This window comes from Talpa europaea (assembly GCF_964194135.1).
Source record: "Talpa europaea genome assembly, chromosome: 14".
In the NCBI taxonomy this organism is placed as follows: domain Eukaryota; kingdom Metazoa; phylum Chordata; class Mammalia; order Eulipotyphla; family Talpidae; genus Talpa; species Talpa europaea.
Genome location: NC_140082.1, coordinates 86552156 through 86575818, shown reverse-complemented (window position 1 = coordinate 86575818; position 23663 = coordinate 86552156). Strand labels below are relative to the sequence as shown.

Here is a 23663-nt window from a genome sequence, read left to right as displayed (position 1 = left end):
ACATGACTTTTTATTGACCTGTCTCCCCCAGCGCATGCCAGGGCCCCGTGTGGCTCTCTGCCCTTCCCCCCCCAGCCCAAGTGACCACCAGGCGCCCTGTCGCCGAGCAGGACTGCCAGGCCCAGGTGGGGGGCGGCGCTGAGCATGAGCTCACTGGGTTTCCAGTGGCCTTGGGAGGTAGGTGCGCACAGCCCCATTTTACAAATAAGGCATCTAAGGCTCCAAAAATCCAAGCGAGACCACACAGCGAGCGTCGGGCAGAGGCAGTCTGCCCGCCAAGTCGGCTTGCCGCCCAAGACCCAGGGCCCTGCTAGCTGGCATCCCGCTGATGAGCCTGGCTGGGTGGGTCTCTGCCCGAGTGTTCTGGAAATTACTTTCTTCCCCAGATGCGCCCCCCTCTCCCTTAGAAGTGACTCTCCTTTATTTGCTTGAATTGCCCTTTCTCTGCAGTCTTTTATCTATCCTTGCAAATCCTGGGTCGCCAAGTGGTGGTACCACACAGGAGCCTGAGGGGGTGGTGCCTGCACCCCCATCTGCTCATGCATTAACCTCTAGGCTGACCGGCCCCCCTAAGCGGGCACCAGGACGTGTGCTACAAACCCAACCCATGGCGGTGCAAGACCCAAGTCGCTTCATGGGCACCATGTTGGCTCAGGCCTGTGCGCCATGTTCATGGTGAGAAAGGCAGTTTCTGTGTTCACGGCACACCAGGCTCCTGGGACGCAGACGAGGATTCCAGCTGCTCGTTAGGGCCCTGACAAGTGTTTTCTGATCAGTGCCGTGGCATTTCCACTGGTGCAGATGAGGCTGTTTTCCTTTCGTGCACCCCGGCTCCCCAGGGGTCAGTTCTTCCACGGCCCAGGCCCTGGGGTGCCTCCCCACCAGGCAGTCCGTCCATTACCACGGGGGAGGCCAGCGGCACCCACAGGCTGACCAGGCAGCGAGATGCGTGGCGTGTCCCAGTCTGGCTCCCTCCCCCCACGGCCCAGACTCCTGTTCCTCTCTGGGAGACTGTGTTTAAGGTTCTAGAAAGTTCTTCCTAGTTTCTGGCCCTCTTAGGGGATGCTGCTAATGCTCCCTCTCTGGACTCCTCGCCCTTCAGTTCACCTCCCTCCTGAGCTTCCTGGGACCCTGTGGCCCTCGCCCTCCCCCGCACCCTGGGCTTCCTCTCGGCCCCTCTTGCTATAAGAACAGCAAGCCTGCGCTGGATGCTCACGGCACGCCAGGCCCCCTGCTCAGCGCTCTCAGGGAATTCAAGCACCCGTTCCCGTTTTAGAGGAGGGGACGGAGGCTCGGAAAGGCTCGGTGGTTTGCCCGCGGCTACACAGCTGGGGAAGTGGCGGGGCTGGGACGGAGGGGGCTCCACCTGGAGGCTTTGCCTGTGGCACTTGGTGCTAAGAGCAGGGAGGGCGGGCACCCCCCCTCCAGGTGTCCATCGCAGCCCTGACCTTGCGACCAGCCCGGGGCGAGTCAGCTCACCTGAGTCCCTTTTCCACCTGTGAACTGGGGTGAATCTGTTCCTAACTCACTGTTTTGAAGATGAATGTGATGATGGACCTTTATAGCCGTGGTCCTCCTCACTCTCCCCCACAGGGCGGCCTCCTTGAAGCAGCACCATTCTCGCCTGGGCCGTGTGCCAGGAGGGAGGCTGCGGAGGGGGTGGCAGCGAGTCCCAGGCCTGGGGCCACTGCAGTCGGTGGCGGAGATGAAGTCCCTGGGCCTCGGGCTGGCCACCGCCTCATCCCAGAGGGCACTAGGTGCCCACCAGTGTCCAGCTGTGACCGAGACCCAAGACCTTGTTCACAGCTTTGCAAGAGCAAGGGAACCTGGACCCCTAGGCCCTGGGAGGTCTTGGAAGGAGAAAAAGCAATCTTAGTGGCGCAGGGCTGTCTCTGCTGCCGCCACAGCCTTCAACACACACACACACACACACACACCACCCACCCACCCACCCACCCACCCAGGGATTGCCCAGAGGCAACCCTCCAAGACCCCCTCCCCCCATGGCACCCAAGTCTGCTCAGGAAAAAAAACTGCACGACAGAGGCCCAAAGAAAATAACAAAAAAACCCCAAACTTTACTTGCATTTAGCCAATAATAAATAATTTACAGTATGTACAGGGTGACGTTCCCCACAGGTCGCAGACAGAGGACGCAGTGAGGGGTCCCCACTTCCAAGCAGAACGCAATCAAACACAACCAAAATAAAGTGCTTCACTTTGTACTTCCAACGTTGGGGCCATCTACACCAGCAGGGGGGCTGGGCCGCGCCCCTCCCGCCCACCCACCCACCCACCCGTGGTTCGGCAGAGGGGACCTCGTGGAGGGGGAGGCCGGACAAGTCCGCAGCCTCCCGGGCCAGTGTATGAGAGGTCCCTGGGGACAACAGAGGGGCTGCCCGATGGGCAGGGAGGACAGTGCGGGGCGGCAGGGCTTCTGGGAGGATGGCCTGCTGGGGCTGCACCTTTGGGTGCTGCTCCCTCAGGGTGGGGTGGGGGGAGCCCCTGCACCAGCAGCACAGGTGGGGCTAGTTTGGGGCTCCACGGTCAGGCAGCCTGGGCCAGCGGGGGACAGGAGCAGCAACCAGTGGCAAGTGTCTCCTGGCTGTGCGGTCTCAGGATGTGAAGAAGGGACTGGGCCAGGGGTGCTCAGGCCTTCTAGACCCCACTGCTCTCCCCAGAATGCAGACATGGGTGAGGGAGAGGCAGGAGGCTCGGGACAGGAGTGGGGAGAGAGCAGAGGATCAGGGCAGGCCAGCTGGCCCCGTCCACTGGTCTCCTGCCAGGCCCTGCGGCCCACACTCCCTGGCTCGGGGCCCTGCCCGAAAGGAAGGGACAGAGGTCACGGGGTCGCTTCTGTTTAGACATTTAGACACGAGGACTTGACTTCCTAAGCTCAGGGGAATGGGGGTGGGGAAGGAGCCCGAGAGGGCGCCTGGCCCCACGAGTGGCATTGTTCAGACCACGCGCCGACATGCATGGTCCCCAGCTGTGGGGTGCTGGCCTGAGCTCCGAACCCGTGCCACAGCAGCTGGGGCGCGCACGATGGCCTTTCCTTGGCCCCCACGGAGGCCCCGGGCAGCAAGGCACAGGAGGGCACCTTTTGGCCAAAGGGTTACATCGACTTCTGGAAGATGCCCAGCCGCCCTGCGGGTGTCCCGAAGCCCCAGGCTAAGGAGACCTGGGCTGGGCCCAGCCTTGTGTCCGGCTGGCCCTGCAGACGTGGTGTGTGCGAGTGTGCTCGTGTAAGTGTGCGCGCGCGCGGCCGGTGGGCAGGTGCTGGCCTGGTGGCCTTTTCAGTGCATGGTAGGGGCGGGGGCTGGACCCAACCACTCCCAGTGTCCCTGGCGGGGCGGGGGCTGCGGCCTGAGGGGCTGCTTTGCACATTCACACAGCGGGGCCGGCTAGTTCCACCAACATCACAGCACTAGTCACCACAACCTGTCAGAGGCCCCAGAGCAGGCGAGGGGCGCCCGCACACCCCAGCCCTGGGCCATCAGCCCAAGGCAGCTCTGAGGTAAAGTCCCAATGCCCGCTGGCCAGTGGTCACCTCCCGACGCCAGCGGGGACCCGGGGTTCAGGGACAGGCTGTGCGCCCAGCTCTCTGCCCTACGCGGCCAGGGCCGCCAGGAAGGCGGGGAGCAAGGTGAGGAGCAGGAGCCCGCCCAGCAGGGGCCGGGGCACCGGGGGTGGCCTGGAAGCTGCGGCCCGGCCCGGGGGCTCCTGAGTCCTCTCGTACAGATGCAGCTTGTCCTTGTTGGAGTGGAGCATCTTGACGTCCTCCAGTGCGTAGTAGGCCGCCAGCGTGAAGTTCACGTCCCCGGTGGTGAGCAGGTCGAAGACGCACGCCTGGTAGTACAGGTCCTCCACCGGCAGCTTCTCCTTGCACTTGGCCACGGCCGTCTCGTAGGGGAAGGTGTCGGGGGCCGTGGGGACGGGGCTGGCGGCCGCCGGGGGCCGGCGGCCTCCGGGGCCCTCGGCGTTGGCGTGAAAGGCCTGGAAGTCGATCTGCTGGTTGAGGGGGCAGCCGCGCAGGCACAGGTAGAGGCCCTGGCTGTCCCGGTCCTCGACGGCGTTGACCACCTCCTCGGGCATGCGCACGGCGAAAGTCAGGTAGCGGCCCACCTGGCGGACCACGATGGTGGTGCCGATGTACTTGGCCTGGATCTCCACGTGCTGGCCCGACACCTTCTCCGTGATCTTCAGGCTGTTGGCCCCGTGCTTGTCCCCGCCGTTCTTGGAGCCGTCGGCGAAGGCGGCCGGCAGCTCGTCCATCTCGGCCTGGTAGACCTTCTGGTCCACACACTCCTGGAAGTTCTTGAAGATGATGGTGAGCTGGAGAGGAAGGGACAGAGAGGGGGTGAGTGATGGTGGGGGTGCAGGCCCAGCCCCCGGGGCTGAGAGGAGGGGCTGGAGGAGCCTCCCGATGCCCCCTGACGGTCCCTTCCCCATTTTGGTCCACGTTCAGCTCCACCGTCACTATGAAGCCATGTTTCTCTTGACTTAAAAACTGTCACGGAAAGGGACCCAGATCAGCTCTCCTTTACTACATGTGGGGGTGAACCATAAAAGAAAGGCAGCTAATGAAGAATGAAAGGTCTTCACCCACTGTCATAGGCTATTCAGCCCCCCGATAAGACTCTCAGGCGGAGGGCAGTGCCGAGAGGGAGCCTCAGGCCTGCAGCGGGTGTGTGACAAGGGCAAGGCCCGGATGGACTAGAGACAAGGACCCAAAGCGACTGACATGGAAGGCAAGGCGGGGACCTCGGCCCAGCAGTGGGGTCAGTGCTGTGGCTGCGTGAGGCCCAGGGCGGGTCTGGGGCCAGGCCACAGGCTGTGGAGCGTGTCTGCTGCTGCTGCTCCCGGGTGGCCGGGGGCACAGACCGGAGGCTGCGAGCGGTTGGCCTCCACGCTTGGTCTTCGGGATGCCAGTGCCCCCGCTTGTCCCGTGAAGACAGCAGACCGTGCCACCTCCATGTCCATCAGCCCCAGGTACGGCTGGGATGGGGGGCCCTGTGGACACAGGGGTCGGGTGTCCAGGGTGACCTAGGAAAGCGGCGGCCTCCTCTGGCCAGGCCTCCTGTGCCCCGGAGCTGGGTGCCTGCGGGTGGTCTGGGCAGTGGGTGGTCCTGTATGGGGGCGGGGCGGTGGATGAGGGACTCGGGTGTCCCTGGCGGGTGTGCAGGGCCACACAGACACTGGGGGGCTGCTTTCCAAGTGCCATCAGACTCCCTGGAACAGGAAAGGCGGGTTCGGCGCTCCCGCCCTCCCGCAGAGACAGCCTCCTGGAAGGGCTGACAGGCGGTCTGACTCTTCCTGGCACCCGTGCCAGGGCCTCAACCACAAGTAACGGCATGAAGGGGGCCTGTCGAAAGCCGGGCGGCCGGCTGCCAGCACAGCCGCAGTGGGGCTGCTGCTCCTGTCTCCCCCACCCATGGGGGCCGAGGCCCTGTCCACCACTGGGTCAGGGCCTCACCCACGCTCTACGGAGGGCAAGCATGTGCCAGCCGCTGTCTCCACGCCAGGGAAAGAAACAGGCTCAGAGGCCTGGCCTCAGGAAGCCCACATCCTGGGGTGCAGCCCAAGACGTGAATTCTGTAGGTGACAGGAAGGGGCTCGGGTGCAGCCAGGGGGGGACGGTGAGTCCAGCCATCTCTTCCTTTCTTCTTCCCATCCCCTGGGGGCAACCTCAGCAGCGGTAGCTGAAGGAGGCCTTGTCCAGTGCTCTAGGCCGAGCCGGGGTCCCAGGACCCCGAGCACCCCGCTCCCCCAACACCCTGGGCTGGTCTTTGTTCCCATGGGTAGCCTGGGGGCTGCAGGGAGGGGGGAAGCTGAGCAAGGAGGTTTCGAAACTGCCGGGTCCAAGAATGAGCAAACACACCCGAGCCATGGAGGCCGAAGCCAGCAGGCAGGGGCAACCCAAGGGGATGTTGCTCAGCGGGGAGCCATAGGTCCCCGGCTGCCCGAGTCCCGAGGCTGGCCTGGCTCGGCCACTGGCCCCGATCCTGTCCCCGCCGGGCCCTGGGCAGAGCTCGCGCCGTATCCGGCAGCTGGGCTAGAACAGAGGCCACGGGGCTCTCTGCCTGCTGGGGCGGGGTGGGGGGCTGGGGGTCTGCCACAGCAGAAAGGGGCTGGGCGGTCTCTGCTACAGCACTCCAGACCCTTCTGGAAAGTGCACACAGGGCCACGGAGGGAGGTGCTTCCATCCCCGCCGGGCTGCTCCGCTGCCCACAGTGCCCAGGGAGCTGGGCAGGCGTTCGAAAAACATGCTGATCGAATGGGATGCCAGAAAGAACGGAGGAATGAAAGGCTCAATTAAAGTATTTGCGTTTTGGACAGATGCCTGGCCTCAAGGTGCCAGTGTCCACGCGGCCACGTGGAGCCAGTCTGCCCACCCAACAGGGGTGGCTGAAGGCTCCGCCTCACTCCATCAGTGGGGGTGGCCTCCTCCCTCGCTGGTCACAGCGTGATTCTCCAGGTCTGTGTGTGGCTCTCGTCACACGTGGGACATGCACCACCCTGGGGAGGGTGGGGCAGCCCCCAAAGGTCTCTGTCCCGCTCACCCCTCAACTCCCCGTGTGCCCCTGCCAAGCTGGGACAGGGAAGGGTCCCCTCCTGCCCTGGGTATGTGGCTGGATCTAGAAGCTACTGCTTCAGGCTCCTGGACTTCCCTTTTCTTGAGTCTTGGAAGGGAGGTAGTTAAGTGAGGGGTCCACGAGGGTGGGGTGGGGGGCACCTGCAACAATTCTGCTGCCCACTAGGCTTCTCAGTCAGGTGCCACGGGCTTGTAAGGGCACCCAGGGGACAAACCAGGGCCCCAGAGCAGAGGGGAGGGGCTGAATTTTCCTGGCTCTCAGGTCACTTCACTGTGCTCCTCTGGGGCGTGGAGGGGCAGGAGGGACAGAAACGCCCTTGTGGGCAGCCTGGCGCTGCCTAACCCACTGCCCGGCAACCTGCTCTTCCCAGGACAACAGCCCCACTGCCAACCCAGAAACCCGAGGGGGCCAGATCCGTGCCCCAGGGGCCTGGACTTGGAGGGCGCCCTGCCCGGAGGCCGTGTCCTTTGGCTGAGTCTGAATACCAGGTCCCAGGGGACCTTCCTGGACGTGGGGAGGGCAGGGAGAGTCCGGGGTGGCTGGGACACGAGCCACGTTGTGGCTGCTCTGGCCGTGGCCCTGTGACAGGACCTGACTCCAATCGCCCAGGCTGAGGTCTCGCTGAGCAGGGAGATGAGCCCCAAATGGAACAGCCTCACCTGGCGGTGAGGACAGGGCAGGCTCTGTGGCCCGGCCCTGGTCACAGCCTCTGGGTGGGAGGCACTTCGCTGTGTGCTTCCGAATGTGTCAAGGAAGGGCTGCCCTGGGGGGGACAGCGCGGCCCGAGGGAGAGGCTGCATGGGTGGCCCCACGCTCTGGACCTGCTTCTACTCCCCCAGGGCCCACCAGGGCCCCTCAGTGTAGGTGTGGGATGAGACAAAGGGCAGGACAGTCCCCACCAACCCAGGTGCCCCAACAGTACCTCTTGGCCCTGGCCCTGGGTGCTGCATCCCCTATACCCTCCTCACCCCCCACCCCCCCATGCGTCAGAACCCCAGACAGCTTTAAAAAAGAACCTGTTTGATCCCACCCAGAGGTCTGGTGTCAGACCAGCCTCCAGGGGCCCAGAATCACTGTGCCCCGAATTCTACTGATGGACAGTTTGTCTATGTGAAGACACAGAGAACCCCCCGGTGGGCCCGCCACCCCCAGGAGGCTGCAGAGTCCACCCGCCCCGGGCAGGTTTACCGGACAGTGAGCTCCTGAGGGCAGTGATGGAAACTACCCGCCATTGGAGGCTCCCGCTCACTGCTCTGACTACCGGGGCCCCGCCCAGATGTAGTTGGGCGGCAAGAAAAGAACGCCCCGAAAGCTTGACATGGAGCGTCTAAACTTTGGACCATAACCTCAGCAAGTTCATTTTACATCCGTCACGCCTGGACCCAGGGCACACAGGTGTGCCTAGGGACCACACACGCGTGCACACACACCCAGCAGAAACCTGGCTCCTGAGACCGGGCTCCGGCGTTGGGTGCACAGCGCCCTCCCCACCCGCTGAGTCACGCCCTGTTCTCCCTCCCCGGCTCCGCCTGCCCAGCCACAGAAAGTCACCATGGGTGCGTGCCAGCTCCTCAGCCCAGAAGGCCGATTTCCCAAAGGGTGTGGTCTAGAATTTAAGCAACATACAGAAGTGGGTCCTGGTGCACTTTCCTCAATCTCCAGAACATTCCTTTCAAATATTCTGCATATTTAGTGAATGTAAGCATCTGGGTTCCATGGGGGCAGAGGCTGAGCGTGGGACCTGGAGACAGTAGGGTGGGGCGACCCCACCCCTTTCACACTCACCCTTACCTTGCTGGTGGCGGTGGCGGCAGAGCCGGGTAGCACAGGTGTGTTGGTGACCTGCACGTTCAGGTAATTATTGTCGATGAGTGGCCAGGCACCTTGCACCTTGCAGGTCTGGAAGCTGTCTGTGAACGTCCGGAGGTGCGGGTCCCCGAAGAGGCCGCAGTGCGTGTAGTTGGGCGCGGCCGAGTGCTTGTGGAAGCTCCGCTCGTAGTGGCAGATCTCGGGGCTGTCGGAGCGCTCCTGGCTGTCCCCGGGCGGCGGTGGCAGCGTGCGCAGACGCGGCTGGGACGTGGGGCCATCCTTGGAGCAGTTGTGCTGGCTCATGAGGTCCTCGATGCCATGGACCGCCGAGTGGTAGGCCAGGTCGCCCCGGCAGGTGCGGGCCGTGCGCCGCGTGCACAGCGCGTAGGTGCGCAGCGCCGCGCAGAACTCGGGGGTATCGTCGGCAGCTGGGGAGTGGCTGCCCGCCGTGGCGCTCCAGAACTCAGAGTTGCACTTGAGGATCTTGCACGGGGAGGTGGCTGTGGAGAGAGACCACATGCCATCAGGGCGGCCCCGGGGTCCAGCGCCAGGACTCCCCAATGGAGACAGCAGCACCTGGCACGCCCAGTGCTGATGCGGGTGGGGGTGCAGAAGGGATATTTCCCGCAGGAAGTAGTAAATGCAGAAGCAGCCCTTGCTGACCTTCTAGATTATCCTGTGCAGCCCATCAGGACCCCAGGTGGCTAGGTCAGGCTCAAAGCGGCCCCTCCCCACCAGCCTGACAGTGCCCTGGGCACACAGCCCCCTCCCTGTGCCCCTGACCTCTGCTGACACTTCCACAGCCGCCCTGGATAATTTTGGCAAAAGCAACAGTGATCTGGCAGAGAATGAAGCCCCACAGTTCACCATGTGTCTGGTGGTCTGCTACCTTGTGGCCCTGTGCAAATGACATCTCTGTGCCTTGCCGTACTCATCCGAGAAAGCGGGTAACAGCATCTGCTGGATGAGTTGCTGGGTGGGCTCAAGATCTAACACACTGCCCTTTAGCATAAGCTCACGACTGCTGCTGGGTTATAGCTATCAGCACTGCTCAGGGCGTCTGCTTCCCACTGCCTCGTCCTTGGAGTAAGTCTCCCTCTGGGAGGCTGTCTGTCTTGCTCTGGTAAGCAAGCTGGGAAGCAACTGAGTGATAACTCTGAATCTGCGCGCACACACACACACACACACACACACACACACACACACACACACTCTCTCTCTCTATTTTTTTTTAAATTTTTTCTCAGTGACTATTAGTTACCATTGACCTTGGCTGAGAACCACGACTTAAGCACATCTGAATCTTGTACCTGGATATGCAGAACCTGCCCTTTCCTGGCCTTCCAGATAACTTCCTCACAGCCTGCAGTGACAGGTGGCCAGGCCTGTGGACTGGCTGCAAGAGGGACACTCCTATACAGGCTTCAGGAGCAAAAGGGCGGGCAGACCAGCAGGGAGGGCTGCACTGCTAATCTGGCTGTGACCTTGCAAAAGTCAGTCTGTTCATCTGCTTCTCTGGTGTGTAATGTTCACCTATAAAGTGAAGTTGTGAATAAAACCAGGGGCAGAAGAACGTGCTGGCAGGCTGACGAGAGCCAGGCTGGCAGTGGTGGGGGTGAGCCCTGTGCCCTGAGCACCTGGGGCCTGGATAATCTACTTCATGGAGCACCTGGGCCTGGAAGACCCATTTCATGGCACAGTCCCCCCTGTGCAGGGTGTGAGCACCGTGCCCCTGGAGAGCTGAGCTGACCTGTGCAAGTCACACACTTGTGCCCCCCGGGGAGTCAGCCTTCTCCCTAAAATCCAGGTTTTCTCCCTAACTCGATCTATGTGAAATGCAGCTGACAGGTGGCATCTGGGCTAACACTGTTAATTTGGTAAGTCACAGATTTACTTAAATTACAAGACTGGACGGCAGAGCCGCCGACTTTCCTTTCTAATTGCTTTAAGTTGAAGTCTGCTGACTTCGTGGAACAGCTTAGGGGTATAATGGTGCTGACCCCAAGTACTGGGTGGGATCCCTCACGTGGTCTCCCTGAGTCAGTGCCGGGCTACCCCCTCCCTCCTGCCTGCCAGCCCTGTCCATTTATCACCAGATGCAGGGCAAGTGGAGTCACTCAGGCTTCCTCGCCCCGCCGCTGGCCTCTGTGGCTGCCACCTGCATTCTTGTTTCCCTCCAAGGTTTCATCACCCACGTGTTGTAGAAAAGCGCTTGGGAACGTGAGCCCAGAGCACGTTCACCTATGATGACCGGCCCCTGGGCCGAGGAGCGTGAGCACGGAGTACACGCACCTGTAATCACGGACACCCGGGCCAAGAAGCTGGCGAGCACGGGGGTGCGAACCTATTAGTACAGATGCCCGGATGAAAATCAAGAGAAGCTGGAGAGAGCGCGCAGAGGTGATGGGGCTGGGAGGCCCGGTTGCGGCCTGCCTCCCGGGCCCCGGCCCCTGCCTTCTGGTCGGCCTGTATCTGGTCCCCTGCTTCAGCAGTAAAGGCCTGTCAAGTCCACCAAGAGCTCCAAGAGCCTCTATCACTTTGCCTGAATCAACGACACTGCTAGCCCTGGGCCTGGGCTGCCCCCTCACCAGGCCACACGCCAGGGGAGAGGGGCTGCGCTGGCCTCAGTCCTCTGAGAGCTGCCGGGGACGGCAGGGACAGACGTCACAGCGATGGCTCTGCAGGGCTCGCCTGCTTGCGTGTGCCAGGGCGCAAGCAGACTCACAAAGCTGTGAGCAAGAGGCCGCGGCTGGATTCAAATCCAGCCCTGCAGCCGAAGGCAGTGCCACCATCCGTCTTGGTGCACCCACAATTCCCCCCACCAGCCGCGAGGGCAGAAGAACACAGCAGGGAACACAGCACCTTGTGGGGGCTTCCATGTCTCTGAGGACCCCACCTGCAATTCTGAGAGCCCCCCACCAGCCAGGAAGCCGGTAAGCCACTTTCCACACTGGTTTCAAGGGGCTGTGGGTTGGGGTGCAGCTGACAGGGTGGGTAGGGGCTGGAAGACAAGAGGTCAGCCGGGCTTAGGGCAGGACAGCTGCACAAATTGTGTTGTACCCTTGCCTCTGATGCCCACGCCAAGGGCAACACTGGGGTTCTTGAACTTCAAAGAAAGGTGTGTTCTGACAGCCCTCTCCCCCGTGGGTCTGGGGTTCATGATGGCAATCCCCCCAGGGTCCCTCACAGGCTCTGGGGCATCAGGTGGGACCCGCCAGCAGAGACACACAGGGTTCTGCCCCTCAGAGCAGCCGCCCTGGCTCCGGAGCAGGCTGCACTGGGCCCAGGCATCTGGGACAATTACAAAAGGGCCAAGTTAGAACTGGCTGGGGTGGGGCTGGACTGGAGGTTACGTGCAAGGAGTGAGGGGAGACAGCTCCCCCAAGGGGCAAACAGTAGGGACACAGCTGGCCCCCAGCAGCCCAGGGACACCCCCAGGTCATCAGCCCCCGGACAGAGGCCTCTTCCTTCAATTCCACACACTGGCCCGTCCTCCCTCCAGAGCAGCCAGCAGGGACAAGGCCTCCCCGCCATGGGGCTGTGGGGTAGCTCCGTGGCTGTCCTGGTCTCGGGAGCCAGGGCCCCCCTCTTTGCCTCCACCTCAGGGTGAGGGGTGAGGGTGAGCTCTGCTGGCCCCCCTTTCCCTCCAAGTCCTGCAGAGCCCATTTCTAAGCCGTCCATGACCAGCCCCAAGCAGGTGTGGTGGGTACTGGGGGAGGGGACCTGGTTAAAGTCCCGCTGTCCCCTGCTGGTCCCGACTGCCTCAGAGGGCTGCTGGGGATGAAAGAGGACCCCGGGCGCTCTGTCCGGAGGGGCTACCTGGTAAGGCGCTGGGGGAGGGTGACGACCCCCGCCGGCCGGCCTTCCAGGAGTGCAGCAGGGCTGGCCACGGGCCGCCTGGCTCCCAGCCAAGCTCCGGCCCTTTTCTATGTTCTTCAAAGTGCACTTGCCACACCTACCCCCCAGGGCACCCACTTCGCTCCGGAAATCCCCCACATCACCCCCACATCACCCCGCAGTTTCTCTTTCCACACCTGGTTTCCCGGGGTAGCCAGAGCGCCCCCCTGTTCTCTGGGCTACGAACACACGCCATAGACACTGAACCTTCCCTGGAGAGAGGCGTGCACGGGCCAGTGAGGAGCAGGGGCGGGGGGCTGCAAACAGATCCATCCAAGCCCAGGTGCCCCCACCCTTGCAGGATTTAAGTGGGCCTGGTACAGCTTCCTGAGAGTTTAAGACCGAGCATGCTCAGCAGACGTGGGGAGGCTGCAACTCAGGCTGGGGAATGGCTCGCAAGAGGCCCCAGAGTGACCAGCTAGGGCCATGCCTCTGGGTAGGTAACGCAGCTCTCCTGGACCCATCTGCCAGCAGTGGACATGCATGGGTCATTGCTTCTGGGGGGTCTTGGAGAAGGGTCCAGGCATGTCAGGGCTGCATGGGGATGGTGAGCTGAAGAATCCCAATCCCAAGGAATTATCTCACCAGCCCGTGTCCACTTACCAAATTACTAGCGGCGCACCCCTCCCCCCCCAGGTCAGGGGCCTGAGTGTAACCTGGCCCAACATCAAAAGGAAAAGCTTTCAGCTGCAGCGTCACCTGCCAGAGACCCCAGAGGGGCTGAATTTTATGTGCCATGTCTTAAAAAAAAAAAAAAAGTAGGAGATCTTAATTCCAGGTCGTAAACCTTGGACTTCTCTGCTGTGCGTGTCCCAGGAAGAAAACAGAGAGGGAAGTATGAGAGTCTGCAAAGATCTTATGGCAAACTGTGCAAGCCGAGGAGGAAAGCAGCTGCAGGCCCGTCCACCTGGGTGCTCTCCGCTGCCGTGTCCCTGCTGGGCCTGCGGTGGCTGTGGCCCCTGCAGCCCTCTGGCCACCTCTCCAGGGAGTCAAGACAAGCAACACTCGCAGAGCCAGGGGATTGGAAGAAGCTCCTCCAGCTCCTATTTCTGTCTCAGCCACTGCATCCTGGGGTGGCCCTCAGGACCTCTGCTGACTCTGGGTCCCGGCCTCCGACAGCAGACTCGGGGAGATGCAAAGGCCCCCAGCCCACGGAACTTTCTGCTCTTCAGAAGCACATTATGTGTGTTTTGACTTGGCCTACATCTCTGCAGACCGGGAATGTTCAGGGTTAGCAAAAAGGAGAGCCCTGAGGCCTGTAAGGACAGGGCAGGTCCCCAAACTTAATGGGCGTGGAGTGGACCCCTGATAATTGCTGCACCCCCAGCGCAGGGCCAGACCTTGCTGCTTCCCTGTGCATCTACTTTATCAAAGGGCCTAAAACCATCACCTGTGACTGGCTTAAGACTTGCCTCTCCAAGTGCTTCAAGGAATTTTTTAGAACCTGGGGCCTGAGGGAAACCGTAGATGACGGCTCCCCTCCAGCCAGGAAGCTTCCTGGGGCCTGGGGTGCCAACAGCTCCAGCTGTGCACCCGCATCTGCTCCTAGGGATTTCCTGCGGCGGCCCCAATTCCTTCTCTAGAGTCTTGTGGAAAAAGCTCAAACACAGCGGCCCCACAAATTTCGAAGACGCCCCCTCTGCTGCCCGTGGATTTCTGCGGCCTTGCTCTCCAGCCTCTCCAGACCCGGCCTCTCCATGGCAGCGGCCTGCCCAGCTGGGTAGCCACCTCCTGCTGGTGAGTCCCCGGGGAACAGGGCCTTGTCTTTGTCCGGGAGTCCTCTGGCTCTAAGGGCAAAGCATCTTAGGAGGTTCCACGCCCTTTCATCCCCACCCAGAGCCTTGCTCGGCCAAGGGGGTGACTGGTGTGCCCTGTGCCTGGCCACCCCGGGGTGCAAGCAGGATCCTCTAACATTTCACTGCGGGAGGAGGGTGGGCCCCCAACAGCCTTTCTTGTGGACTGAGACACAGCAGAGAGAAATCACAGCCCCATGCTAGCCTGACTTAATTCTCTTCCTTTAAATAGCAACACGGCGCCTCGAAACAGAAAGATGGGGGTGGGGGGAGAGCCAGCTGTACGAAGCACGGCAGAATGAAAATATTTATGCACCAGCGTGGCATTAGCTGCTTTCAGAGATCTCCTTTGAACTGTTAATCAAGCCCAATCTTGGAGAATAATAGCCTGATTATTACCACCTTGTTTGCATAACAAAGCAGCCCAATAAAACTTACTTTGCTGTGCGCGAGGGGGTGTGAAGGCTGGCCTGAGAACAGTCTCAGGAATGCGGGGAGCTGCGCGCGGCCGAGCCCCGGGATAAAGACAATGCAATTTGCCACCAAGGAAAGCCCAATAGACCAATAAATTACCCGCGTGCAAAGGGATTAGATCGGGTTTCAGTTGCTGGATAGGAGGGGTAGGGTGAGCCGGGAGGGAGAAAAAGCTGCCTCCTCTTAAAGGGGTCAGGCTCGCTTCGAAGGCCAGTCCGGGGGTCACGCTGCTTTTGTCCAGCCCTGGGGCTCATGAGCAACTGCAGGCTCCACGGACTAGCCGATGCTCTGGGCCGCGGTGCCGGGTGTGGGCTGCATGGCGAGTCGGGGCTGAGCCCCGCTGGGTTTCTGAGCTCAGCTAGTGGCCTTCACATTTGCAGGGTGCAAAACCAACCCATTTTGTCTTAATACAAAACCACCACAAGATGGACCATGGGGGTGTGGGAGGCTGGCAAGGAAGTGACCCTCCGACCAGCTGACCCCAGTCTGAGGCCACATGCTGGCCTTGAGGGCCAAACTGCAAAGCCTGGAGTGGCCGGTGGGCCTGTTCTGTGAGGCAAACGTCGCTCCTGTCACCCAGAACCTGGTAGCTTCCACCACTGACTGGGGGGCCATGAGCCCCAGACACGTTCTGCTCTGGCCCCAGGGGGCTCTTTCTTTGCCCAACACCCAGCAGAGCTGGGGTCCTCAGAAACCACCCCCGAGGCCCTCCCAAGCTCTCCTTCCCTTTGTCCCCAGCCTAGGGGAGGAAGCTGCCTTCCGAGGCCCTGTGTGCCTCAGGGGTCCCCCGCCAGGTCTTTTCTTGCCTCCCTCACCCCCACCCCTGCGCAGACCTACCCAGCCTTTTGTTTTCCTGGCTGGGCTCTTGAAGCTCCATCCTAAGGATTTCAGGGGGCGTCCTCTGACCATGGGCAGCCCCAGATCATTTTCAGTAAGCACCTGGCGTGGGCAGGACACTGTTTTAGGCAGCAGCGTCACTGGAGAGCGATGCTTTCGTTGGGATGGAAGCAGGCAGAGCAAAGGGACAGCAAGGTGCAGAGAAATCGCTGCGAGGCCTCGTGGACAGGCCGGCACCGGCATTGAAGTCGCATTGAAGCCTGAGCCCACCATGGTCCCCCATGCTCCCTGCCCCAGCCCTGCACGGAAAAGGCACTGAGAACCCCCCTCCCCTTAGTAACAAGCTGGGTGGGGTGGGGGGCAAGGTGGAGGACCCAGCACCAGGCCAGGAAGGTCAGCCTCTTGCACCGGTGTGAGACCCTTGCAGCAGCCACGTTTCCCCTCTGCTGTCCCTTAGCCTGGACCCTGGGAGGGGACAGGGGACTGGCCAGTATCTGGCAGGCTGGCCGGGGCAGCATCCTGGAGTCTCCTTGCCAGGGAGATGCCCGAGACTGCCTGGGGGTGTCCCTCCCGTAGGAATTCTGTACCATGTTGCTTGGCATCAGCTACCGAGAGGGACACACCCCGGGGACACACTGGATTCCTCACCAGGTGTGGCAGGTCCTACCTTACTTAACCTGCAAGCAGCCAGAACCCACCACCTTTCCAGAAGGGTTTTCCTCCCCAGTCTGGCCTAAGTCAGCCCCACCGCCCTGACCCAAAGACTCCCACAGGTCTCCGAGGAACCAGGCTTCAGGAGAAAGCCAGGCAAGAGGGGGTTCCCTGGAGACTCTACCTGACCTAGGAAGGGGAAGGTGGGCAGGGAGGGGGTCTTGAGGGGTGAGTCCCTGCTGGGAAGTAGGTGGGGTGCAGAGGTGGCTGCATCACCCCACTGAGCTGAGGCAGGAAGCTCTGCCCCTTGTCACACCCGGGAAGGCCTCTGTACACGCCCTGTCACGCAGGAGCCGGGCTGAGTGCCAAGGGAGAAGAAGGGCATGCCTCAGCTTCCCCAGCTGGACCCTCCCCAGCCACCCCTGGGCCCTATGGGGCCAGATCAATGGCCGAGGTCTGGAAGCATGGGGCTCACGCTCAGGCCACGGCCACAAGCGGGGGGATCACGGGACCCAGCTGGACAAGGGCAGGTTCCAGTGCAGTAACCCACCCCCCCACCCCGGCTCAGGCCCAAGCTCGGCCATCCTGGGCCCCACAGGTGCAGGTATGGGCAGACAGAACTCAGCTCTCAATGAAGCTCGCAGGGAGCAATCTGTCCTGCTGGGAGGCAGAGCCCTGTCCCGAGTCTCGGGCTGGCTCCAGAAGGGATGGCTCCCCATCCTGGCTCTGCTGCCAGCTGCCTTGGGCTCATCTGCTTGGCTGCTCCAGGTCAAAATGCTTTTGAAGTGGCTTTCTTCCCCCACCCGCTGCAGGTGGCCCTTCCTCCTCCACCTTCCTCCGCGGGGGCGGGCGGGGGGAGGCGTGCCAGCTGGGCACATGCCGGCTGGCACACACACGGCCGGGAGCCTGTGTTCACGGGACATTCCTCTGCACTGGGAGCAATAATGGGCTCCTTTCTGCAGAGACCAGGCACAGAGAGGGGGCCGTCAGCAGGCATCCCGGGACGCGGCCTGCTGGGCGGAAATGGCAAACACGCAATGAACAAATAAGCAAAGCCCGGTAGACACAACGTGGGGAGAGGTCTGCGCCCCTGCGCCCTGCCAGGCCTGCCCTCTCTCTTCCCCGCCTACGGCTGGGCGGCACCTTCGTGGGGATGCTAAGTCAGGGGGACTGGGAAGCAGCGGGAGGGCCTTTGGGGAGAGGCAAACATGCTGGGTCCTCAGAAAAAGCCACTCTTCCCGCGCCAGCCACAGCCCCAAAGTCCAGGCGCTATGATCCCCCCCATCTAAAGGCCCTATCTGCACCTCAGCACAGAGTCCGGCACGCCACGGGGCGAGCTGCTTGAGTGTGTATCTCCAAAGCCTGACATAGACAGAAGGGCAGGGGCCTGGTTCGCTTCCTGCCTCTGCCACGAAGTAGCCGAGTGACGCTGGGAAACGCTCTGACCCTGGGTCTCATCGGGATAGTGAGGACATTGCTCAGGGCGGGGGGTCAGGGGCCGGGCCTGAGCAGGGCACCCGTGACCGTGGACAGCGCAAGGGAGAGCTTTCAAGTGTTGTTCTCAAAGCTCACGCTCCCGAGAGATCCACCCGCAGGCTTCAGGGCCTGTTCCTGGGTGATGCTTGGCTGCAGAAAGTTGGAATTCAGGTCTTTTCCCTTTTTTTATTTATCCTTTTTTGGCCTTTAGAGTTAAAAATGAGGATTATTTTTAGATGCCGAAGAAATTGTTTTGGGAAAGAACTGGAGTGTCTGGACCCAAAAACCCCTCTGGTCTCTGTCCACTGAACAAAAGCACCAAATCAAGCGGAAATGCCAAAAGCCCAAGGCCGTGTGGTTCCCAGGTGTTTGGGGTATTTCACGAGGAGACAGGTACAGAGAAGCAGAATATGGGGTCCCCTACACCCATGACTGGTGAGTAAGAAGCAGGCAAAACCCTACGACCCCCACAAAGCCTGGGGGTCAGAGGGAAGTGCAGGCAGCAGCAGGGAGACGGCAGGGGTGGGGTACAGGCAAGGGTTGCTCTGGGCTCCAGTAGGTGGAACCCCTACCTGGCCGGTTCCAAACCAGAGGTGGCCTGGCAAGGCCTGGGATTGCCTGCTGTTAAGAGGTGGGACAGGAGGGCCTCCCCTGGTGGCACAGGCGGTTGGAGCGCAGCGCTGTGAAGCTGTCCACAGCCTCTGCAGCACCGGTTTGATCTGGCCGGCCAGCGAGGGTCCCACATGGCACGGCAGACCTCTCCTGTCTCACCCGCTGCTCCCCTCAGCAGTGTATTTCATTCAGGCTGCCTGTTCTGTTCCCTGCTCTGTCTCTGGTGAATCCTCTCACCCTCCCGCTCATCTGGCCTGTACCCTGGTTCTTGTGTAAAATAAATAAACCTTTAAAAAAAAAAAAGAGGTGGGACAGGAACAGAGTAAAGGGAGTCTGGGAGGAACATGCAGCCTGGGAATGTGCCAGAAGCCATAGAAATGAGGCCCAGGTGTAGTGTGCAAGGGGGGCTGTATTTTGGGTTCCCTTTTGGAGGCTTCCAAGAAGGCCTCAAAAGCCAAGAGTTCCTGAGCAAGTGCTCTGCAGCAATGCATGTGCAGCTTCAGGGTGGGCAGTGGGGTATGGAGGCAGGTCCCAGAGCTTGTGGCAAAGCGATGTAAGGAACAGGCAGGAAAGGAGAGAGAAGGAGCAGGCCCCCTGGACTGCACGGAGAGGCCCACAGTCCACTCAGGCCTGGGCAGTGGGTCCCTAATCACAGGCCAGCTCCTCCAGGGAGCAGAAGGGGAAGCGCCTAGGCTGGCGACCATCCTGGCTTGCCTGGGGCTGAGAGGGCTTCTGAGGACACAGAACTTGCAGCCTTAACACCAGAGATATCCTGGCTGAACTGGGAGGAGCTGCCCCCTGGAAGCCAGAGAGCCTTCCATTCTGGGCAGGGTGACTTTAGCCAGCGATTAAAGAGGCATGGCACCTGGCCAGTCAGCCACAATATATGTCGGGGCTCTCGGCCCGAGTCTCCCGGCACCCTTGCGCATATCACCCAAGAGAGACTTTCTAGCAGCAACCACATTACCCCCAACCTGCAAACTGGCCCTCAGGCCACCCTTTTACCTCCACAGGTTCCTGGGACCTCCAGATATCCTGATCTAAGCCACCCTCACCCGCTGCCAGCTTCCCTTTTAGCTGGGTGGGGGGCAGTGGGGGCTGCCAGCAGCTCCTCCAACCTTGCAGGGTTTTTCTTAAACCAGAGGCTTAGGGATCCCAATTCCGCCTCAGGGCCTTGGGGCGGGGGTCAATCCTCTGTGGGAGCTCGCATCCTGGGAGCAAGGCTCGACCTGCAGGACCCTCGGTGTGTCACACACCAGCTGCTGGCTGCTTCTTGCCACCTGGTTCTTGCCACTGGACCTGGTCTCTCTCCTTTGGGGGCCCAAAGCCCAGCGGCCGGGCGCTGATGTGACAGGCGGGTTATGTGTTCGCACATGTCCGAGCAGCAGCGCTGACAGAAATAGCCTCATCTCTCCAGCGACACAGATAGACCTGGACACTGTGGTGGGGCTTCTCCACGGAGCACTAATTACGAAAATAGCAGCAATTTCAAAGTGAAGGGGAAAATAAGAGCAAGGAAAATAAGAGCAAGCATCGGGATCCCCCGCAGGGCTCTGTGAGGCCAGGCTGAGGGGCCCGCCCACGAGCCTCTGCTGCAGGAGGTCCAGGGTGGCCCAGAGCTGCGTTTCTGCTGGTGCAGGGACACTCTGAGAGCACAGGCCAGCCCCCAGGGGCAGGCAAGGCCCAGAGCCTGGGGTGGGAAATCTGTTCTGTGAAGTCACCGTGATCGCCAAGTTTAAAAAGCAGCTAAGAACTGTGTTTCGAAGAGGAAGCTGGTAACGCCAGTGAAACCCTTTTATACCTGCTTTTCTCTCACCAGTGTCACGGGCCAAATGGTCCCAGTGCTATGGGGTTCCCAGGAGTCCCTAAGAGGCCTGCTCTGGCCTCTGTAACCCCCACCACTCTGCCAATCCCCCAAAGGCTCGGGGTGATCGCTGCAGTCATGAGCAGCTGCGGGGACACCAGGGTCCCTCTCCTGTTCCCAGGCCAGGGTGGACCTGGGTCAGAGGGGCCCCCACGCGCACGCACACAGACGTGCTGTCACCGAATCAGGAGCAGCAGGAGTGCCATCCCGGGAGTGAGCACATGTAACCACCCTCCAAAGACACAAAAAGCGCTCAGTCCAGCAGCGGCTACAGCGTCTTCTGCACATAACTGTGTCCAATTGGGTTTGCACTCCTATGGGCTTGCTCCTGGCAGCGGGTCAACTGCCTGGCACGGAACAAACCTGCGCTTTCACATGGCTGCTCCAGCCAGTTCCCACCTGTGTACAGGGGAGAGGTCCTGGCAGGGGGAAGGGGGTGGCCCCCAGCCCCCCACTTGAAGCGCTGCCTTTCTTCTCTAAGCCCACTTGCCCTCCACTCACCCTGCAAGGCCTCCTCTGCCTTTCTGCCAGCATGTCAGAGAGCGTGCTGGTCAGGTCAGGCTCCTGTGTTGGGGAAACCACCCACTTATCCCTTAAGGAACTGTCTTCTGACCCAGGTTTCTGTCTCTGGAGCCCCCGCTGGCTCTGATTGGGGACCCAGGGAGCTCTGTTTTTAGCAAGGTGGGCACTTCTGACTCCATCAGCTGTCAAGGCCTCGCATGAGGAGAAACACGAGCCAGCTGGCAGGAGGCACACAGCTATCTGCCCTATCAGTCGGGTATTAGTTACCAGCCTTGAAGCCAAGAAGAAATGGGCTTCTTGCAAACAAAAGTGATGGAATTCAGGCTGGGGCGTTATATAACCCACCGGCTTTCCTCGGACAGTGTGGGGATAACTTCAAGTTTTTAAGACGCAGAAATGAATTGGGGAACAGGAGAAACACCAGCTCTCCAGCTGCCTTCTGCCTCCGAGGACCCACCAGCAGCCCTTACTTTCCTCTCTCCCCAGCCTGAGGGGTTAACAAGAGCTGGCGCTTTAAGAGCGGGAAGGTGTTGTTTTAAGGGCCTCTAAGCCCCCCTTCTCAATTTCAGCTTGGAGCTGAGCTCACATCCCCCAGAGCAGCCCGGGACAAAAGCCATTGATCAGCCCATCTGATGAAACTTCCAATAGGCCGATCTTTATCTAGATCAAATCCAAGCAGAGGCATTACGGATTGCAAACGCCTAATGCTCCATTATTACTGTCATTTCTTAGTTCTTGGGAGGAACCAAAATCATCCTTTCAGCCAGACTCTTTCCTAGGTGGAGAAACTGCCTTTTAAAAGTGGGGGGCTCTGGGGGGAGCCACTTGACCCGCCAAGGGTGGAGGTTTACTATTCCCCAGCCAGGGCGCACGGGGATGGGGGGGGGGGCAGGTATTCTTTGAGGCACCGACACTCTCTCTTTCTCTACCCCCGCCCCCCATCTTGTCCTTGGCCGGGGCCTCCCCAGTGGAATCCGGAGCTGGGAGCAGGTTGCCGCTCTCCGGGACGCCCTTGGGGCGCGCAGCTGCCGGGTGAGGTGAGCCGGGGTGCGCCAGGCCCCGCAGGCGCCTGGTGGGGGTGGGGTGGGGGTGGGGGTGGGCGGAGTAGGGCTGGGGCTAGAAGGTAAACTGATCCCTCGCCCCTTACCGCTGCCTGCGGGAGCCGCCAGCCAGGAGCCCCAACTTGCAGCCAGGCTGAGCCCCAACTCCCCGACGCCGCCAGTTCCTGAAACCCAGGTTGGCTGAGCAGCTCAACAAAACAGCTCCAGCCTGCTCTCGCTCAAGTCCCTTCTTGCAAAGCTGGGTTGTGCGTGGGGGCTGAGGATCGGGGCGAAACTCGTTCGCATTTTTGCAAAAGGCACCTCGGGAGGGCAGCCCGGAGCCCCATGGAAACAGCCGCCAGATCCCGCCTCGCAGCCGAGACCATTTGGCCCGTGACACTGGGTTTATTTTGTCTTTTTAAGCCAGAGCAAAGTGGGTCTAAAAGGGTTTCCCTGGCGTTACCAGCCTGTTAGCAGCATATGGCAAAAATGAAATAAAGTTTTATGAAACATTATAAAGAAAACAGACCGGGGATTTAAGTTTCGTGCCTTCCCCACCCCCCGAAAGGAAAAAAAAAAAAAAGGAAAAAAAAAAAGTAAAGAAACTGGAGCGTTTGGGAAGGAACAAACGCTTCTCTGTGGAGTTGGTCTCCCTTCCCCCAACAAAAACAAGAGGTCCGGGCTCGGAGGAATTTGAAAAGCAGCGATCTGCCAAAAACATTGTGAAAAACTATGGGGGATTCATTGGAAACAGATGGGCTTTTTCAGCTTTAATTCTGAAATTCTCTCCCTTTCTGACACAATAAAAACAAACAGGGGGCGACGCGCAAAGTTATCAAACAGGAACATGGGGCTCCCGGGGGCCGAGCCCGTGGGGTCCCCGCGTGGGCCAGCGCGTGGGGGCGGGACGTGCCGCGAGGAGGGGGCGCCCCGGGACTTGGCTGCACCTCAGGGGCGCCCCCGGCTCCACCCCCGGGCACCCGGCAGGTTTGCAAACGGGTGGGCGCGGAACCCGAGAAGCGCCCCCCGCCCCCGCGCCCCAGCACCGAGCCTCGCCTCCGGGACCCCGAAGGGCCGCGCCCCCGGGACCCCTGTCTCGGGAGGAAAGTGGGGGGCGCCCCCGGGCCCCGCGGTCTCCCCGCTCGGCCTCTGACGGCCGCCGGCGCGGGATCCCCCCACCCGGGTCCCCGCGGGCATCCAGCGCGCCCTCGGCGGGGAGCGCGAGAGACAAAGACCCGCGGAGCCGGCAGGGGGGGCCGGGGCCGCCCTCCGCCCGCTCCCCGACGTGGGGCCCGGGGCTGCGGGGGCCCCCGGGGCTCGCCCCGGCCGGAGACCGTCCTTACCTGCCGGGAAGCTGCAGAGCAGGAAGGCGAGGGTCGGCCAAAATCCCAGGGCTGAGCGCGCTGCCCCTCTCCCCATGCCCATCCATCCAGCTCGTCCTGTGACCACTGGCCTCTCCCTGGAAGAAGAGTTTAGAGGGGGAACGGGGAGTAAGTCGCGCTGCGGACCAAGGGCAGCCTCGCGCCGCCGGCGGGAGCAGCGAGCCGGGAGGCTCGGTCCACCTCGGCCGCGGGCGCCCGGCGCGCCCCCCCCCCGCGCGCCCCTCCCTCCGCGCCCGTCACGCGGGTCCCCTCCAATGTGGACGCGGCCCCGGCGCGCGCGCCCGCCCCCTCGCGCTCGGGTTTCAGCGCGGCCCGCAGGGGGTGGAGGGGGAGCGGGGCTGGGCGGGGACCGAGGCGCGCGGCGGGGAGACCCGGCACCCCGCGCCCCGGGCCGAGCGCGCGCCCCTGCTCCCACCCCCGCGGCGGCCCCGGGAGGGAAGCCGGTCCCGGGGCGGAGCGCCGGCGCCCCCCGCCCGCGTGCTCCCCCATAAACAGCCAGCCCAAGTGGAAACAGCCCTGGGAGGCGAGTCCCAGGTCCCCCGGACTGCTGTCCCGAAGCCCACGCCGACACCCCCTGCCTCACTGCGCTGGCTCAGGTGCGTCCGGAGCCAGAGGCTGCTCCATCCGCTCCGAGGTGTCCCGGGTTGGGGCGCAGCCACTAACGCACCCCCAGCTGCCCGCCGCGGTGGCCCCGGACCCCGACTGCGCCG

The 23663-nt window shown here is 61.8% G+C and overlaps 1 protein-coding gene across 1 annotated transcript; it reads right to left on the bottom strand.

Annotated features, from left to right (window-relative positions):
* Positions 1 to 3609: 3609 nt before the first annotated feature.
* Positions 3610 to 23155, bottom strand: RGMA (repulsive guidance molecule BMP co-receptor a; the record flags this gene model as incomplete). Its single annotated transcript, XM_084254001.1, has 3 exons — positions 22915 to 23155; positions 8388 to 8905; positions 3610 to 4335 (listed from the first exon to the last, which is right to left on the bottom strand). Exons 1-3 carry the CDS (start codon positions 22994 to 22996, stop codon positions 3610 to 3612), a joined length of 1326 nt encoding a protein of 441 aa, XP_084110127.1. The 5' UTR covers positions 22997 to 23155.
* Between the last annotated feature and the right edge of the window lie 508 nt (positions 23156 to 23663).